This window comes from Anas platyrhynchos, chromosome 7, assembly GCF_047663525.1.
Source record: "Anas platyrhynchos isolate ZD024472 breed Pekin duck chromosome 7, IASCAAS_PekinDuck_T2T, whole genome shotgun sequence".
Lineage (NCBI taxonomy): Eukaryota > Metazoa > Chordata > Aves > Anseriformes > Anatidae > Anas > Anas platyrhynchos.
This window is the reverse complement of record NC_092593.1, coordinates 19,278,209-19,297,340: the sequence shown is the minus strand read 5'-3', so window position 1 is coordinate 19,297,340 and position 19,132 is coordinate 19,278,209. Positions and strand designations below refer to the sequence as shown.

Here is a 19,132-nt window from a genome sequence, read left to right as displayed (position 1 = left end):
AACACAATTAAAACAATTCATTTCAGGCACTGAAACTCACTAACTCTAGAAAAAAAAAATAGTTTTCATAATTTTTAAAAATATATAAAAATATAGTTTTATATATTATTTATATGCCTCATACTCTTGCAAAGTAGACACCAAATAAGGCTATCATGTCCTGCTTGGTGGCACTGCTCCTTAGCTGCTTAACCAGATCTGCCTTCTGCCATTCCTCCCTCCATCCATTCTAACCTCACTGTTGTGCTGTGTGCTGCATCAGTTTGAGCAACAGGTCCCACTGTAGAATGACTTCGAAGAATGTTACTTTCAGCTGATGTGCTGAATGACATGCACATGCATAAGGAAACCTGTGTTACAGTAGAGAGTTTGGTGAAGACAGAAGGAAAAAGCAGCAGAAACTACATAAGCTGGCACTGGCACTGAAGTCATTCATAGGGAACCACGATCTTAGATTTCTAGTTAGTTTTAGTCTGAAATAATATTATGATCCTTGCCTCGCGAGAAATCAGGACAACATTAATTTCCCACACAGTCTTGATTGCACACCTTCTTTCATTTTACCTAAAAGTCTTGAGGTTTTGATTCACATCTCACAGACAATCACAATAAGTGGAGCCTAACCTGCTTTGGTATCTAAAATTAACTTTTAGCACAATAAACTGCCAGTAAGAACAAATTATATTTGTTCCTCCCATAATTCAAGTGCTGTGATTTAAATGACATTAACCATACAAAAACTTCATTTTGGTTTAATTAAATAATTTAAGTTTGTAAAGTTAGATTACTGATACTTGAAAAAAAAATATGAGAAGATAAATATAACTAGAAAAATACCAGTTTATAAATTTTATGTTTCTACTTCATAATATACTTTATAGTATATACTTCATAGTATACTATATTATATGAAGTATAAAATATACTTCATACAATATACTATATTACTATAGATATACAAGTATATACTTCACATAGTATAGCACTCTGTATGTATATACATATACACGTACTATAATATATACATGTAGTGTACTACACTACACTATATGAAGTAAATACTTCATAGTATAATGAATAATACATAATACAATATATATTCTAATATATTATAATAGTATTATATTATAATATAATACTAAAAAGCTAATGCTAATAAACTAAAAATAGTAATAATTAAACTAAACTAATAGTAATAAATTATAAACCATAATACTCTATTATATTCTTCATAGTACTTCATAGACTATGCATTTATACTTACTGTTAAAAAGAAATACACCATTAAAACAAAACATATCAGTATTTTTCTGTAATTATGATAGTCTAAGGACATACAAAAAGCAGGGTTAGCAGATATAAATTGTCATTTTATAGACCAACAGGAAAAAGCTGAAAAATAAATTACAAAATATCTAAATAAACTGAGCAGTTGCTTTTAACTGTTACTCAGCCTTGAAAGATGCAGCTTCTATTTCAGGCCTGGAAAAGGTTTCTGTGCAAGTGTGTGTTTTTTTTTTTTCCTTTTTCTTTTTCTTTTTCTTTTGTTGTTGTTGTTGTTTGTTTGTACAATCCAGTTTTCCTAAATTATCTGCATTTTCCTTTGTAGGTCATTCTTATGCAAGAAGCTAAAAGTAATTAAATTTGCAGGATGAAAACATGGCACAGGCACTGCTGGTACCACCAGGACCTGAAAGCTTCCGCTATTTTACTAGAGATTCTCTCGCAGCTATTGAAAAGCGTTCTGCAGAAGAAAAAGCTAAAAAGCCCAAGCAGGAACATACAGATGATGATGATGAAAATGGTCCAAAGCCAAACAGTGACTTGGAGGCAGGAAAGACATTGCCATTTATTTATGGTGACATACCTCCAGGAATGGTATCTGAACCTTTGGAAGACCTGGACCCATACTATATCAATAAAAAAGTGAGTGAATATTATTTTACACAAAATAGAATATCATTTTCTGCAGTACAAAGATTATTTTTTATCACAAAATAATACATAGAAATATCCTTTCATCTAACAGAACTGATTTATGCTCTTCTATATTGTGACTTCAGCAGTTATTTGTTATTTACCTCAGTGTACGGATGATATAACTTCCTTCAACTTGCCTAAAAACATGGCTGAATTTTCCTGATTTCAATGTAGCTCTAGTACTGGATATGACAAACAAAATGTTTCAAGCATGATTTTGAACTGGAAATGGTTGTGTATAACCAGGTAGCATCCATCCAAGTTAGTGAAATAAATGACTGTAGCCATGTTCCTTGATTCTGTTACAGCTATATAACGTATACTAACATAAATATACATATATGTAGCACAGAGACGTTTTAAATCTTTGGTCTTATAAAATAGTTTCATAGAAATTCTTACCTAGAATATAACTTTGTACACTAAGACCTCATTTTATCTAGTAGCAAAACAACTCTGGAATAAAGTTGCATAAGTAAGTTGAGGAATAAAGTTTTCTAAACAAGTCTAGCAATATGTATCAGAAAGTATGAGTACTGAAGTATTATTTCTGATCTCCAGTGATCAGAAAAAGTAGTCAAAACTGGAAAAATTCAGACTACTGAAGACTTTTTAGTCTGCTGCAAGTAATTAGTAAACTTCAGAATCTTTTGTCACAGGTGATGTCAGTATTTATGTTACATACCAGCCTGATATGCTTGACAGAAAACAAATGGACATTTTAAATGATGAAATAGAATTATTCATCACTCCTCCAGTTTCTAGCAGAAACTACTCTTAATCATCAACATATTGATGCAGACAAAATCATACATGAATTGTAGTCTGTCTTCAGGCTCTGCTGCAGCAGGGCCCTTGGGACAGGCAGTATCTGTTGACTTTTCCTATCTGGGTGAAAGGGTATAGAGCAGAAAGAAATGCCAATGACTGTGAGGGCACTCTGCCATCCCTAGTGCCATGCATGGTGTTATTGTGTGAACAGGCGCTGGCTCCTTTGCCTGTTTTCTTTCGTGGCATAGTGATGTTTGCTTTTGCTTGCGCTGCTCTGGTGGAGACCAGATAGGCAGCAAAGGCCATGGAGAGGGCAGCGTTTTTCTGATCAATGGCAAGTTTTTGCAGAGAATAGAAATCAACATGGAAACCAGTGATACCCTACAGCTCTGCTGAGAGCGTAACAAAGACTCTATTATGGTAACACAAAGCATAGCCATTACCACTGACAAAGAGCAAAAGGAATAAAGAATAGTCATGTCCTGGAGAAATTTCAAAGAGTACCAAAGATGCAAGTAAATCTCAAATACAAATATACTTGGAATAAAAATAAAAACACTTAGGCGATGACCACCAACAGGAACAGAATGAAAGTGAACACTCACTCACTCTATGCTTATCAGGTCAAAGTTTAAAAGATAATAATTACCTACATTTGGTGCTCACAGATAATAAGAGCATATTGTTCACAATGAAAACATCATTTTTTTTGAAGAAATGATTTATTAATATAGGTTCTGGTTACACTTATCTTTGCTCAGAATGATGTCAGCTGGCAGTTTATTCATCCCTTTCAGTTTTTCACAGATACGTTTTTAGAAGATACATATAATTCATATTGGTAGTGTTTAAATTCTAAAATGACATAGAAATTATTTTAAATTATGCTACATTGTTTAGTGACAAGGCGTTTGTCCTTGTAACCATACATATGTATATATGTTTCTTTCACGTACTTGTTCCAAATACAAAGCAGAGTTCAGAATGTCTCTGTCACAATTTTTGTTTTGTTTGTGTTTAATCACAAGGTAGAATGTATTTGACTAATCTGAAATTCTGACTTTAATCAAAGACTTAATTTGTCAGAAACAAAAATTTAAAAGAATTTTAATGATGAAATGCCATATTTTGCTATTACTGATAAAATGACATTTGTGCTGATAATTCCCACCAATTTTTAATAGTATCAGAATTCAGTTCATATGCTAGGAAAGTCAATGAACTGGAGAATCATCCATGGAAGGCTTAATCCACTGTAACCAGTTGTTTTCCTCACGCAATAGACAGTAGAATGAAACCTGAAACTACCAGATGAAGAATGGAATACTTTATAAGGAGGTAAAGACACTTGTATAGTCAACATTGTATTTTAATTTTATATTTTTTGTTTTGCAGACATTCATAGTATTGAATAAGGGAAAGGCAATTTTCCGATTCAGTGCCACATCTGCCTTGTATATTTTAACTCCTTTTAATCCCATAAGAAAAATTGCTATCAAGATTTTGGTACATTCATATCCTTTTTTTTTTCCTTGATGTTGATTTAAGAGTTGTCATTTAAGACTGAAATAATGACTAGAATATGACTTTTCATATAGATATACAGATTATGTCCATGTGGGTGTACTGTGCTAACTAGTTTATGCTGATCACACCTAAAAAATCACCTTGTGAATTGCAGTAAGATCTTACTTCCTAAGAGGAGAATTTGCTACTGAACCACCTAAAGCTGTCAGAACTCAACTATCAGGCTTTATATATAAATGGAGGCCTAGTCCCATACAAAGCCCTACAGCTATGAACAAACCATTGCACTTCAATGTATCTGAGGTCACAAATTTACTAAGACCAGTAGTATTTGTAAGAAATGCAGTATTTCTTCCAAGACCAGTAGTCCTAAGCTTGACTCACTCAGCAAGGATAAAAGAGCATGAGTAAAGAGCTGTTGTTTTTTTTCAGGCATACTTTTTCAGTGTTGTGTTCTTAGCATTGGGGTTCATGTCCTACTAATGATCCAGGTCAAAATGAAGGAGAATATTTTCCAATATATTTCACTCCTTTCCAAATAACAACTTAGGTGCTCCTGCACATAGATCTTTTAGAATGATTCCTCAGCTTTAATGAAACATTACATTTGGCTACTCATTTCATATTTTTATACATGTAAGGACGTGTTCGAGTTTCATTTAAATCCCAAACATGCCATATTTATAAAAGTCATACATTGTTTTACTGTGAGTACACCATAACATGCCAGATGGCATACTGTTTAAAATAGATAGAATTATGTGCAAAACTTTATTTTCAGGTCTCATTTGGAATTTCATGTTATTTGTACATATGTATATGCTTAATATTTTAATGCTTTCAGCATTGTAAAATTGTCATGTTTTTCTGACTTACATCCCTTGACTATAATCTACGTTATTCAGCATGCTTATCATGTGCACTATTTTGACCAACTGTGTATTTATGACCATGAGTAACCCTCCAGACTGGACAAAGAATGTAGAGTAAGTTAACATTTTTACTTCATTTTTACTTCTTCATTTTCATGTGGCTCCAAACAAGATTTATGGAAAGTTGCTTATCCAAATGTACTTTTCCAGAGTCATGAAGAAGTAGGTTCCATGAGATAATTAATATCTTTGTTTCCCTCCTGAATAATTTCAATGTCTTAGAAATAATGCTTTGTTCTTTAAAATTATATATGAAGAATATCTGAATTTATACTATGAAGTACTGACATGAACTCTTGCCCTTGGATGTTCTGAGCTGCAGGCTGGGAAAAGAGCTCCAGCACTTCTAATGTGTATTTGAAGTTGTTGCACGTCACTGGTGAGGCTAGCCATATATTCCTTGAGCATCCATGATCTTACCACATTCTTTGTGGCTCACCAATGTGAACTCACAAGTGCTAGCCACAGTGGGCAGTCTCTCCCATGAACAAAAAACCACCCAAAACACAAGAAGCTCCAATGACTGAGGAAAGGGTCTTACCTATGAAGGAGTAAGGGAGAGCTGAAACAAGCAAGGAAACCACAAAGTATCAAGTTCATGATTATACATTAATTTCTATTCTCTAAAAAACTACGGATATATGTTTTCCTTTGAAATATATGTTTTCTTTGAACTGATGCTATTGATCAAATTAAAAAAAAAAAAAAAGGTAAACAAAAAAAAATGTTTTAACTGCTTGTGGCTTCTTTCATTCCTTCGAGTTCTCCACTAGCCGTTACTGATTTTTGTTTATTTCAATGCATGCTCTGAATGTTATATATAGAAACTGTAATAGCATTCACCTGTTCCCCAGCCTGCTCAGCAATGGCTATGACTGTGACAGTTGCTGAGAGGCTGAAAGAGCAGTAGGATCGTAGGTAGATTTCCTTTGGTTGATCCACACAGACCCACGTTGGCCTCAGGAAGTCTCTGCATTGCTCTGGTTATAACTGAGTATTCTATATTTATAAATGAGTGGTTGTTCCCACACCAGTTATATCGGTAATCATGCTCCACATGTTCAATAATAACACTCTGGGCATGTTTTCTTATATTTAATGTTTATTTATGAAATAAACATGTACCATATGCATGAATATAGTTATTATCCAGAACTGATTTTCATAAAACACTCTGATTTTAACATTAAAAAAAAAAAATCTGCATTTTTGTAACGCTTAGACATCCACCTGATCTATTAATGCAACCAAACAGGCAACCTCATGAACGCTGGAGAATGTACATATAAATATCAAATCTGAAATGTATCTATAAATACTAAAGTCTGACACTATTTGCAAGCACAAACACTGAGATTAAATCAAGCTTTTAGAAAAGGATTAGTATATATGTATCTTGGTTTTGAATTTTATCTACTGAATGATTAAATTCATTAATTAATTATGACAAATCAGCTTAATGAGTTGCTCCTTTCACTTCTAACTATTCGTTTCATGCAAATCATCTTTCATTAAAAATGCCACTGTCTACAAACATAAGTATGCAAAGATCTGTTTTTTCTGCTTCGATGCATTTCAGGTATACTTTCACTGGAATATATACCTTTGAATCACTTATAAAAATTCTTGCAAGGGGTTTCTGCTTAGAAGGTTTTACTTTTCTGCGAGACCCATGGAACTGGCTTGACTTCAGTGTCATTCTAATGGCGTAAGTGGTTCAAGAATTTTTAAGGTTTTAGGGCATGAAATTAGTGGCAAATACTATTCTTATCATAAATATATATTTTTAAAGTATTTAATTTCTGCAACCTGTGAAGTTTAGATGCTGTGTCACACATTTTAGTACTCATAAATCAAAGTAAAATATGGCAGGATTGAGTACAGAGTTTCCGCTGCTAGTATAATTATTGCTGAGGGACACTAATTTCATGTCCTACATTTTTCTGCTCATCAGAATGGAAACCATCCCTTTAACTTCATGTCACCATCCTATTACAGGCTATTTAGTTTAATTATCTGTTCAAATATAAATCAGTGAGTTTCACTTCAGTGAAATTTAAGCGTAACTGATGAAAATAAACACCTATAAAAGAGAGGTGTACTGAAGAGACAGGTAAATTTTGGAGTATGATTGCTAATGTTGCCACAGAGGTTTTGAAGACCCTCATAATTAGTGTAAGCTCTGCCTCAATTCTGAATAACTGTGATTTAATTCTACAGGTATGTAACAGAATTTGTAAACCTAGGCAATGTTTCAGCTCTTCGAACTTTCAGAGTATTGAGAGCTTTGAAAACTATTTCTGTAATCCCAGGTAAGAAGTAACTGTGTAAGGTGTTAGGCCCCTTGTAACTCCAATTGTTATTTGTGTGCTGTCAATGTGTTTGTGTGTGAACTCCCCTATTACAGATATGTGACAGAGTTTGTGGACCTGGGCAATGTCTCAGCGTTGAGAACATTCAGAGTTCTCCGAGCTTTGAAAACAATATCAGTCATTCCAGGTGAGAGCAAGGTTAAACACTGAGGCTGACTGTTGTTCCATTGAAGTTGAATTCACTTCTTTTGAGCATAAGTCTTATTATTTGTTGCTCATAATGCAAAAAATACAAAAAAAAAAAAAAAAAAAAAAAAAAAAAGGCATGGATCATAAGCCAGGATTATGATTCTTTGCCTTTTTAGCATTAGCTTCTTTTATTTTGCAAAATCAGCCTTTGAGTTTAACAGATTCTTGCATGAAGCAAAAATGTAAGGCCTATGGATTGTTTTGCTTTGTTTTTCCATGTTTTATTAAGAAAAATTGTCTCTTTTACATTAAAAATGCTTTAGCGCTATGGCTTTCTTGATTTTGAATTTTTTTTTTCTGTTATTTTACCAATTAAAAATGAAATTTGCCTTAAAGACAACCAACTAACAACAACAATAACAAAAGCTACACACACAAAAAAAAAAAAAAAAAAAAAAAAAAAAAAGGAGATAAGTATTGCACAGGACAATTTATCAAATATTTTTTTTTTTTTTTCTGAAATTTCCTTGCAGTTCTGTCCAGTTCATATTGTTCCGGAATTATAGTTAATATAAACTGGAAAGTGAATTATTGGCATAGTATTAAATGGAAAGAGAAATTAAGAAATCAAAACATATCTATAACAGCAAAGCATGATTGATAAATTTCCTGCTTGATAATTGTGTTATATTTTCAGTGTATTTGAATGTACGTACATTGCATATTCATTAAAAAATATTTTTCTTTCATTCATCTTCACAAGCTCTGAGGCTGTTCATGAAGCTTTACTTTTTGACAAATAAAAATAGTTTCTTTTAAGTGTCTGCATGACATCTTAACTATATAGGGAGGGCAAAGATACTCTTTGATAAATCTATGGATCTTTTCTCTTTGCAGGCCTAAAGACTATTGTAGGAGCCCTGATTCAGTCTGTGAAGAAGCTCTCGGATGTTATGATCCTGACTGTGTTTTGTCTGAGTGTATTTGCACTAATAGGGCTGCAGCTGTTCATGGGCAACTTGAGGAATAAATGCCTGCAGTGGCCTCCAGACAATTCTACTTTTGAAATAAGTGTTATTTCCTACTTTAATAGCACAATGGATGAAAATGGTACATTTGTTAATACAACAGTGAGCACATTTAACTGGAAGGATTACATTGAGGATGAAAGTAAGAATGACTGATGTAACTTTTTAATATATTTGTTGCTATCTACATAAATATTTGTAATTAAAAAAAAAATAAGAATGGCTTATATAGAATGCCTTATATAGAACTGTTTACAGTTACTGACCAATAGTAGACACATACAATAAACAAGTACAATAACCAGAAGTGTTCCTAAATAAACTACAGTGCAATTAGCAAATAACCATTTTTTTATTATGTCTGTTTATTTATTTATTTATTTAGTAGTACTTAAAGATGCATTTGACTTTTTCACATATATTTCTAATGCTTTCTACACAGCTCATTTTTATATTTTGGAAGGACAAAGAGATGCTCTACTCTGTGGTAATAGCTCTGATGCGGGGTAAGACCCTTTCAAAAATCCTCTGTCATGTTTTATAGAAAAAGCAACAACATGAAATCTATCCATAGCAGTTGCAACTTCCTATTAACAGTGATACAAATCTTATAGGGTTTTTCTGGTAAACAATGATTTCTTAAGTCAAAATATCACTGGCTAAGCAAAATATTCATTAAGAGTGTTTGTTCATACTTGATTGGAAAATTATGTTGATGTTGATAAAATCTGAACCCTTGTAAAGTCTATTTTGGAGATGAACTGATTGAACAAAGTAGGATGAAAACAGAGACAGAGAATATGTAAAACATTAAGAAAGCACAAGGTTGAATCTGTCTTTTCAAATCTAGCTTTTTGCAAAGTTCACTGTCAAACTCTGCCATATATATGCGCCCAATTATTAGGCTAGAATTTTTAACTGAACTCTGATACCAGACTGGCTGCAGTGATGAAGCTTATTAAAAAAATCTCGGCTTTCATGTGGGTGATCCCTAACAGTACAATTGGATTTAGCTAATAATGTTATCTAATCTGTCTGTAACCCTAACAACATTTCAGCAAGTATTTTTGCCAGAAAATTAATCATTTGGAGTAAAGATTCTATTTGCAAAATGTGACTGAGAAGAATTTAAACATTTGGGGCATTCCAGGTAACGAATGGATGAAAAGGGTATCTTTTGTTTACACTCATATTTGTTTGTTAGAACATTTTTGTCTGAATGAACTTAATTGTAATTCATGGATTTCATGTGCAAAAATAACATATATTGTCCCAAAACAGTTTATATATATATAAATACACAGAGGAAAATAAAAGTTAATGAATTAATATCTCCTATTTGGTTTTCACATAGGCAGTGTCCAGAGGGATATATATGTGTGAAAGCTGGTAGAAACCCCAACTATGGTTACACAAGTTTTGATACCTTCAGTTGGGCTTTTTTGTCACTCTTTCGGCTAATGACACAGGACTTCTGGGAAAACCTGTATCAGCTGGTAAGGAAATTTTATGACGTAAAAAGTAGGTTTATTTGTATATGTGCTGAAATGTTCAAGTAAAGCATTAGCAAAGCATTACGGTGTTGCAGTATCAAAGATGTGGTTTAATATTGAGATATGCCTTTTATTCCCTAGACACTACGTGCTGCTGGGAAAACATACATGATATTTTTTGTTCTGGTGATTTTTCTTGGCTCATTCTATTTGATCAACTTAATTCTGGCTGTGGTTGCCATGGCCTATGAAGAACAGAATCAAGCAACCATGGAAGAAGCAGAACAGAAAGAGGCAGAATTTCAACAAATGCTGGAACAGCTGAAGAAGCAACAAGAAGAAGCACAGGTAATGATGGATACTGTAATTTCTAAAGAGCCTTGTTCTTAAGAAATATATTTATAGGAATTAGAGCATGTGCAAACTATTCAATGAATTGCCAAAAAAAAAAAAAATAGCTGATGAAAAATCAGGAATTAAACAAATGACAAATAAAACCAGCTAATAGTACAGAAATGTTCGCTATTTTTGACCTTAAAAGTAAAATATTTGTGATAATGGTGTCCTTGAAGACTGACTTTAAGTAGTCACAGTTCATGATGCTTCTATGTTACAGGTCTTATTAACCGTGTGAAAAAAGTCTAGTAATGTTACTTCTGGTTTGAGTGAGAATTTCCAAGCTTGCTGTACTTAATAGTTCCTCCCCAATAATCTGTGTTTTCTTTGAAAAGAGAAGACAAATATTTTACAGTTTTAAGAGAAAAATGAACTTTAATAGATACGTCTGTGAAATTTTCATATCTAATTGTAAAATATATGCAGGAACTCAGCTTTGGGAGTCAGACATCTGTCTAATTTCTGGACTGATTTTCCATCACTTCTCATTTGGCACGTAGTCATTTTCAACAGAACAATGTTTATAAAATACTAGTAAATCAGAATTTTCTATGAAACTGTAGTTTTGGTAGCATATTGGTACAGCTACTTTCACTAAATTAGAATAATTCTATAAAGAAAGTGCTAATAGAAAGTGAAACTCTTTTTCCTTAAAAAGAAACCTTTATGCATGACCTGTGAAATCTAACTAGCGTATCTCTATTTTAGTCATTAAGCCCTATCACTTCCAAATCACCAAGGAAAAAGAAGAATCCTGCAAAATGCAACTTAATAAAAATGTTAAATATCCCCTAAGATTGCATTTTTAATGACACTTTCATCCCTGGAAGTCACAAAGCCATTGTTAATTATATCAAGAGATATCTAAATGTTTTTGTGATTCAGTGTGGAGACAGAGAAGAAACTGAATTAAAAAAGAATTAAAAAGAAATGGAAAAAGCAGACTATGAGGAAAGTTGGATAAAGGCCAAGGCATCATTACTTCCTTTTATATGAATGGCAAAGAAAAGCAGTATTAGAGTCAAGATTCCTCTTGTACATGAAAATGTTTTGCTGAATAATTGCAAAGTATATATTACAAAGTGTATATATATTATATATGTACTTTTTAGTATACATATTTTTGAGCATATCTGTATATATACTCAAAATATATCACAGAATGCTGTTAGAGTGGGAATTTTGGAAAGAAACATGAAGAGGGAGATAGGGCTAGAAGACATGCCTAAGTCTTTGAGAAGTTTGTGTCTGCTGCCAGTGAAAGTAGACGGAAAGTGAGGAGACTGCAAAGACAGTGAAGAAAGGCTGGATTCGATTTCTTTCAGGCTACTAGTTGGATCGTGATACAATAACCCATATGGTGGAAGTTAGGGATTAGTTTTCTCTGTAAAGATTCAGAAGGAATCAGCTGAATTAGAACATAATGTCAGGCAAGAAAAGGTCTGGAAGCAGTTCCAAAATACATGAAAAAGCCCCACGCTTATACTTTCCTAACTGCCTTAATTTTAGACCAGTGTTTTGTTCAGGAAGTCTTTAAGGAATAATGATGAAACTGCACCGCTAAATTTAATGTTTCAAGTAGCTCGCACTACTAAACGATGAGGTGCTCAATAGTTTACCTTTGGTTCATTTTGTTTGTGTGTATCTTCTCACTGAAAGGTGTACAGCAAGCAGGACCTCCTGAGTGATAATAAAAGCAATTGATAAAAGTCTGTAAAATTGTTTGGTTTTGGCCTACTGAGAATACCATGTTTTGTAACCTGCCAGGCAACAGCAGCAGTGGCAGCAGCATCAGTTGCATCAAGAGACTTCAGTGGTGTAGGGGGATTAGGAGAACTCTTGGAAAGTTCTTCAGAAGCATCAAAGTTGAGCTCAAAGAGTGCTAAAGAAAGAAGAAACAGAAGGAAGAAAAGAAGACAGAAAGAAATGTCGGAAGCAGAGGACAAAGGAGATATTGACAAGTTCCCCAAGTCAGAGTCAGAAGACAGTATCAGAAGGAAAAGTTTCCGCCTCTCCACAGAAGGAAGTCAACTGACATATGAAAAAAGATTCACATCTCCCCACCAGGTACAGAGCCCTCTTTTTAAAATTTTGTTATTATTTATTTTTATTTTTCACTAAATCATGTACATCTACTCTAAGTTGGTTTTGACTGACAAAAGAGCAGCTTTACATATTGGAAGTTATGTTAAAGGTGAGTGAAGAAAAAAACTGTTAATAGTGTTAACTGTTATACTTTGATGTAGTTTGACCCATTCTATTAGCAAAGGAATAAAAAGAACATACCAAGAATAATTTTGAACTTAATTAAAACATTTCTGAAAATGTATTTCTGAAGATGTATTTGGTAGACTAGAGAGTAGTCAAAGACTTTGATTAAAACTCATATATTTATGAGTTTTATTATTTATGGAACGGCTGAGGGCACTGGGCCTGTTCAGCCTGGAGAAGAGGAGGCTGAGGGGAGACCTCATTGCAGTCTACAACTTCCTCGTAAGGGGGTGTCGAGAGGCAGGAGACCTTTTCTCCATTAACACCAGCGACAGGACCCGCGGGAATGGAGTTAAGCTGAGGCAGGGGAAGTTTAGGCTGGACATCAGGAAGGGGTTCTTCACAGAGAGAGTGGTTGCACACTGGAACAGGCTCCCCAGGGAAGTGGTCACTGCACCGAGCCTGACTGAATTTAAGAAGAGATTGGACTGTGCACTTACTCACATGGTCTGAACTTGGGTAGACCTGTGCGGTGTCAAGAGTTGGACTTGATGATCCTTAAGGGTCCCTTCCAACTCAGGATATTCTATGATTCTATGATTCTATGATTTGCATTAATCAGTTATAGGTTCTCTGTTCTGAATCCATTTCAAAACCATATAAATATATATAAATATATATATATATATTTTAGCAGACCACATTATCCAAATGACCAGAATAGGAAATTATATACTATCATCAGTTTCTATTGCTGTTCTTAGTTAGCTTCTTTATATGGTAGATAATGAGAAAAGTACTGTTCTTTTTCCCAGTAAGCTCATTATACAAGGAGGAGAATCATTACAATCATAGAAAAAAAAAGTAGTTTAGGAAAATCTGTTTCTGGAAACCATTTAGTCCATGTTTCACAGATCTACCCCATTAAATCAAAGGAATCTTTTCTGTTGCTTCAAAGTCTACACACAATTATGGTATTTACAGAAAAAAGCATTCCAAATATCTCTCTTCAAAATGATCGTGTCTGTTCTCAGGCAATAGATGATCTCCAATGCTTATCCTGCTTAATGTTTTTATCAGGTGGGTTAATGTACAGTCTGACATAAAATACGAGATTTGGTGGCAGAAATACCTTGTGCACTGAGGGGAGAAAAGCTTAATTTGAGGCAAAGAATGCCCAAGTGTTTCTCTGGATAAGAAATAAATAAAATGTAAGGAAATAGTGATTAAGTCAATCTCAATTCATTTGGGTGATATTGTAAAAGAATATTTCCAATCTAATAAAATATATTAATTTTGGGCCAAAGCTTCTTCAAAAAATATTTCATTAATTGGAAACTGCTTTGAGTCAGGCTGACACAAAAGAGTTGCAACTAAGGATCTCATTTTAGACTGCATGGTTCTCCCTGAGTTAAATGTTTATAAGTCCTTAGCTCTTAGACAAGGATGTTGAATGTCTTGACAATACTGAAGAAAAGAGTCAACGACAAAGTCTGAGCAGAAAGGAATTTCTAGCTGCTAGTACTGTGCATTAACTACTCACAAATAGGCTTCTCCATTGTTTAGTCTAACTTTCCTGATGCTATTTTATATAGCTGAGGTGAAGGGACAGGTTAAAGTATATGTTATGTTTTTTTAAAATATATTTATTGATGTATAGAGACATTAATGCAGAATTAAAGGATCAGAAGAAAAAACACTTAGTTCAGAAATATGTACAATGAGAAGAGGACAATTTGAGACAGATTCAGTAGACAGGATAAGCACTCTGTAGCTTTATTAACATACAAAAAAACGTTGCATGTATTTTTTTTTTATGTACTGAAACTCAAAAAAATTCATCCTATCAACTATCATGAAGAAGTATGAAACTTTCATAGAACCTTAAAAAGCAAGTTTAGGAAAGCAGGGCATTTGAAATGACTTCAAATAATATTAAAATTAGATGTGAAATCATGTTGCAGAATGAACAAAAATCCATCAGAATAAAGTGAAAACAAATATTCTATATATCTTAGATTTGAAATAAAGCAAGGAAATGGTATAATAGACAGGAAACGGCTCATCTTGAGACATATTGAGGAAGCAAATAAGTGATCACCCAAAATTAAAAAAAAAAAAAGTGATTTACAATTTTAAAATACAAAGAGACTAGCATCATGCAAATAATCTAAATGAGGATAATTAATTGAATTAAAAATTAGCTAAGTAATTGTTTTTACAATCGTGAAAATGTTTTGGGACAAACATTGATTGCATTTAAATAAAACTGAACTACTACCTAAGCGGAAGGATCATGGACACTAGGACAAGTAAAGGAAGGTATTGGTTTTTCTGGTTATCCATTCGCTTAGCTCCCAAGTGAAACAGGATGGCAAAGCATGAAGCAAGACGGTAAAATGTTAAAGAGAGATAATCTACCCAGGCAGCCCCTGTAGGGGTTTTGTCCTTTGACACACTAGTCTGTGTGCCAATGGATGATACAGCCTCCATGAAAAGCCAAGCTTTCAGATCTTACTTGCCAGGAGCATGAAGTCATATATTTGTCTGTCTCTACATCTGTTAGAATTGCAGCCATTTTGGCTTGTATCTTTTGTCCAAATCCATCAGGGACTTTCAAAGCATGCATTAGTCCTCCCAAATCCCTGAGGGGGCTGATCCATTTAGCTGTGCTCAGAGCATGATAACATATATCGGAAAGACTGGACAACACACAAAACATAGCAGCCATGGAAACATTCTCTGAAAAACAAGGGTAGCAATAATAGTAAGCCAGAACCTTGCAAGCATGTGACTTTTTGACGGACTGTAAGTTGGTCAAATAAATGGCAAATTTATATGTACATATAAATATGTACAAAGAAATGGCAAATTGTGCAATAATTAGTTTACCACTTTGTCAGAATTCAGTGTCACGCTCTATAACTACTAGAGCTTTTTTAAGGAAAAAAAATAAAATCTTTAGGCATACACAATTCTCCTCTCCTCTCCTCTCCTCTGCTCTCCTCTCCTCTCCTCTTCCTTTTTTTTTTTTTTTTTCTTCTCTTTCCCAGCCAACTTTACTGAAATGGGTTAGCCATTTGGCTGATATTCTTCAAGTAACAGCCTGAGGCTGACAGCCAGTACAGAAAATTTCATCACAAATTATTAAAAATTGGGGTAGCCGTAGCTGTAAGAGCTTAAAACTACATCTCATAATGGAAAACATGTTCAGCACATGCATTATGTGTATGCACATAAATATCTGAGTATGCATATATATGCATATGTGGTGATGTATGCATATATTTAGAGTGTTTGGTTCTCAATATTAATATAGGTTTTTATATAATTTAGTGTAGCTTTCACTTTCAATTTAATTATTCTGGGACAAAAAGCACTGCTAGTGCATATAAGCATTTTCACTTGCAAAACTTGTGAACAAATTCAGAATCATCTGAAACCAGCTTTAACATACCAACACATGAAGATTCATACAGAGGGTTCAATAAAGCTTAGTGCAAGGTTTCTTTTTTTTTTTTTTTTTTTTTCCACAGTTAGCACACATTTCATTTATTCATGAATGCTGTTAATAAAACATGTAGCAAGGGAGAATAACATTCTATTAAGCAGCTCCTGTAATTAAAAGATGAATTACCAACAACCACTGATTTATTTTTCTCATTTGTAAGAGGATATCTTTGGGTAACTGTGTCCCTGGTGAATATTTGCTTTGAATTGCCAAATGACCAAGAAGTAGATAGGTGTGCAGCCTGCTATAGCACTAGGTGTGTGCAAAAGACTGATGCTAGTCATGTTCACACCGTACCTCCAGAGCTTCCCCAAGCTGTTGCCTCTGTCTTCTAGTTTTACAGGATTGCTTATGTTGTTCCAACACTATTGAGACTGTTATGAAGAGGGCAGAAAAGTTCTGATCAGTTGGAATCCCTAGGAGTCTTAAGGATGAAGAAAGGAAAAAAAGTAAATGACTTTTCATCTTTGTCCTAAGTAGAAGATGGATTAAAAGACAAATACCTGGAGATACTTGATAGAATTCTCTCCAGAACACTCATGGCTCCACACCAATTCAACCTGCATTTTTTTTTCTCAAAACTGCCAACCTTGCTTATGTCTCCTACACATCTTTTCCTCAGTCCTGCTCCATTAAACTAAAATTTCCCCTGTACTTGAGGTCCCCTAATAAGCACCTTCCCCAAATGGTCACACTGATACAGCTGAAGAAAAAAAAGATGATTCTTCAGCACTGTAACTCTTCTTCAAAAAGCCAAGAACTTCCCTATCTTAGAAGTTCAGTTCTAATGCTGTCTTGTCTTCTTTTTAAATCTTTTGCAGTCTTTGCTAAGCATCCGTGGTTCCTTGTTCTCACCAAGGCGCAACAGCAAAACAAGCATTTTCAGTTTCAGAGGTCGTGCAAAGGATATAGGATCAGAAAATGACTTTGCTGATGATGAACACAGTACACTTGAAGACAATGAAAGCAGAAGAGATTCTCTCTTTGTTCCAAATCGGCATGGAGAACGGCGCAACAGTAATATTAGTCAGGCTAGTATGTCATCCAGAATGGTACCAGCCCTTCCAGCTAATGGGAAGATGCACAGTACTGTAGATTGCAATGGGGTAGTTTCCTTGGTTGGAGGACCTTCAACACTAACCTCACCTACTGGACAGCTTCTACCAGAGGTAATTATAAGTAAACTATCAATTACTACAGTTTGGTTCAGGCACGGAATTTTTCTTACTGTTCTCCTCTGCATGCCTTATCATTTCTTACAGCTGTGAGAAATAACTTGCAATAGTTTTTAAATAACAGGACATAAGCGGAAAAAAGTTCTCAACCTCCCGTCTGATTCTCACTAGAGTATTATATTTGCCTTGTCTTCAGCAAGAGATCTGCACATAGAGAGCAAAAAACGTAAAACAAATTTGACAATTTATACATAGTTTGCCTCAACATCAAAGGGAGGCATTTGATATATAACTAAGAATATAACTTAGAAATATATATAGGAAAACATCCATAAACTGCAACAGAATGCAGTTACTACTCCCATGATAGTTAGATAGAAATTTCCATTATTGAATTTATCTCAAAGAAACTTTTGTTCTAATTTCTAATTTCTAATTCTATGACAAAGTGACGCGCTTGCTGGATGAGGGAAAGGCTGTGGATGTGGTCTACCTTGACTTCAGCAAGGCTTTTGACACCATCTCCCACAGCATTCTCCTCAAGAAACTGTCTGCCCTTGGCTTGGACTGGCATACGCTTCATTGGGTTAGAAACTGGCTGGATAGCCGGGCCCAAACAGTTGTGGTGAATGGAGTCAAATCCAGCTGGAGGACGGTCACTAGTGGTGTTCCCCAGGGCTCGGTACTGGGGCCGGTCCTCTTTAATATCTTCATCGATGATCTGGATGAGGGGATCGAGTGCACCCTAAGTAAGTTCACAGATGACACCAAGTTAGGTGCGTGTGTCGATCTGCTCGAGGGTAGGAAGGCTCTGCAGGAGGATCTGGATAGGCTGGACTGATGGGCTTAGGTCAACTGCATGAAGTTCAACAAGGCCAAGTGCCGGGTCCTGCACCTGGGGCGCAATAACCCCAAGCAGAGCTACAGGCTGGGAGATGAGTGGTTGGAAAGCTGCCAGGCGGAGAAGGACCTGGGAGCATTGGTAGATAGTCGGCTGAATACGAGCCAGCTGTGTGCTCAGGTGGCCAAGAAGGCCAACGGTATTCTGGCTTGTATAAGAAGCAGTGTGACCAGCAGGTCTAGGGAAGTGATCATCCCCCTGTACTTGGCTCTGGTGAGGCTGCACCTCAAGTACTGTGTTCAGTTTTGGGCCCCTCGCTACGAGAAGGACATCGAGGTGCTTGAGTGAGTCCAGAGAAGGGCAACGAAGCTGGTGAGGGGTCTGGAGAACAAGTCCTACGAGGTGCGGCTGAGGGAGCTGGGCTTGTTCAGCCTGGAGAAAAGGAGGCTCAGGGGCAACCTTATTACTCTCTACAGGTACCTTAAAGGAGGCTGTAGCAAGGTGGGGGTTAGTCTGTTCTCCCACGTGCCTGGTGACAGGATGAGGGGGAATGGGCTAAAGTTGTGCCAGGGGAGTTTTAGGTTGGATGTTAGGAAGAACTTCTTTACCGAAAGGGTTGTTAGACATTGCAACGGGCTGCCCAGGGAAGTGGTGGAGCCACCATCCCTGGAGGTCTTTAAAAGACGTTTAGATGTAGAGCCTAGGGATATGGTTTAGTGGAAGACTGGTTAGTGTTAGGTCAGAGGTTGGACTTGATGATCTTGAG

General features: G+C 35.2%; 1 protein-coding gene across 5 annotated transcripts in view; it reads left to right on the top strand.

Moving 5' to 3' along the window:
* The window catches only part of LOC101802370 (sodium channel protein type 2 subunit alpha), a 72,144-nt gene that overhangs the window by 13,298 nt on the left and 39,714 nt on the right, over nt 1–19,132 (top strand). For 4 of the 5 annotated variants that reach the window (XM_027461429.3, XM_072040872.1, XM_027461428.3 and 1 more), the window contains 11 exons: nt 1,610–1,926; nt 4,147–4,265; nt 5,175–5,264; nt 6,790–6,918; nt 7,618–7,709; nt 8,609–8,881; nt 9,182–9,245; nt 10,094–10,235; nt 10,374–10,580; nt 12,396–12,695; nt 17,172–17,519. In XM_027461429.3, the coding sequence (XP_027317230.1) occupies nt 1,660–1,926; nt 4,147–4,265; nt 5,175–5,264; nt 6,790–6,918; nt 7,618–7,709; nt 8,609–8,881; nt 9,182–9,245; nt 10,094–10,235; nt 10,374–10,580; nt 12,396–12,695; nt 17,172–17,519 (2,031 nt within the window). In that variant the 5' untranslated portion in view covers nt 1,610–1,659. Of the gene's footprint in view, nt 1–1,609; nt 1,927–4,146; nt 4,266–5,174; nt 5,265–6,789; nt 6,919–7,430; nt 7,523–7,617; nt 7,710–8,608; nt 8,882–9,181; nt 9,246–10,093; nt 10,236–10,373; nt 10,581–12,395; nt 12,696–17,171; nt 17,520–19,132 lie in introns of all 5 variants that reach the window. The other variant, XM_027461426.3, reaches the window with a different exon arrangement.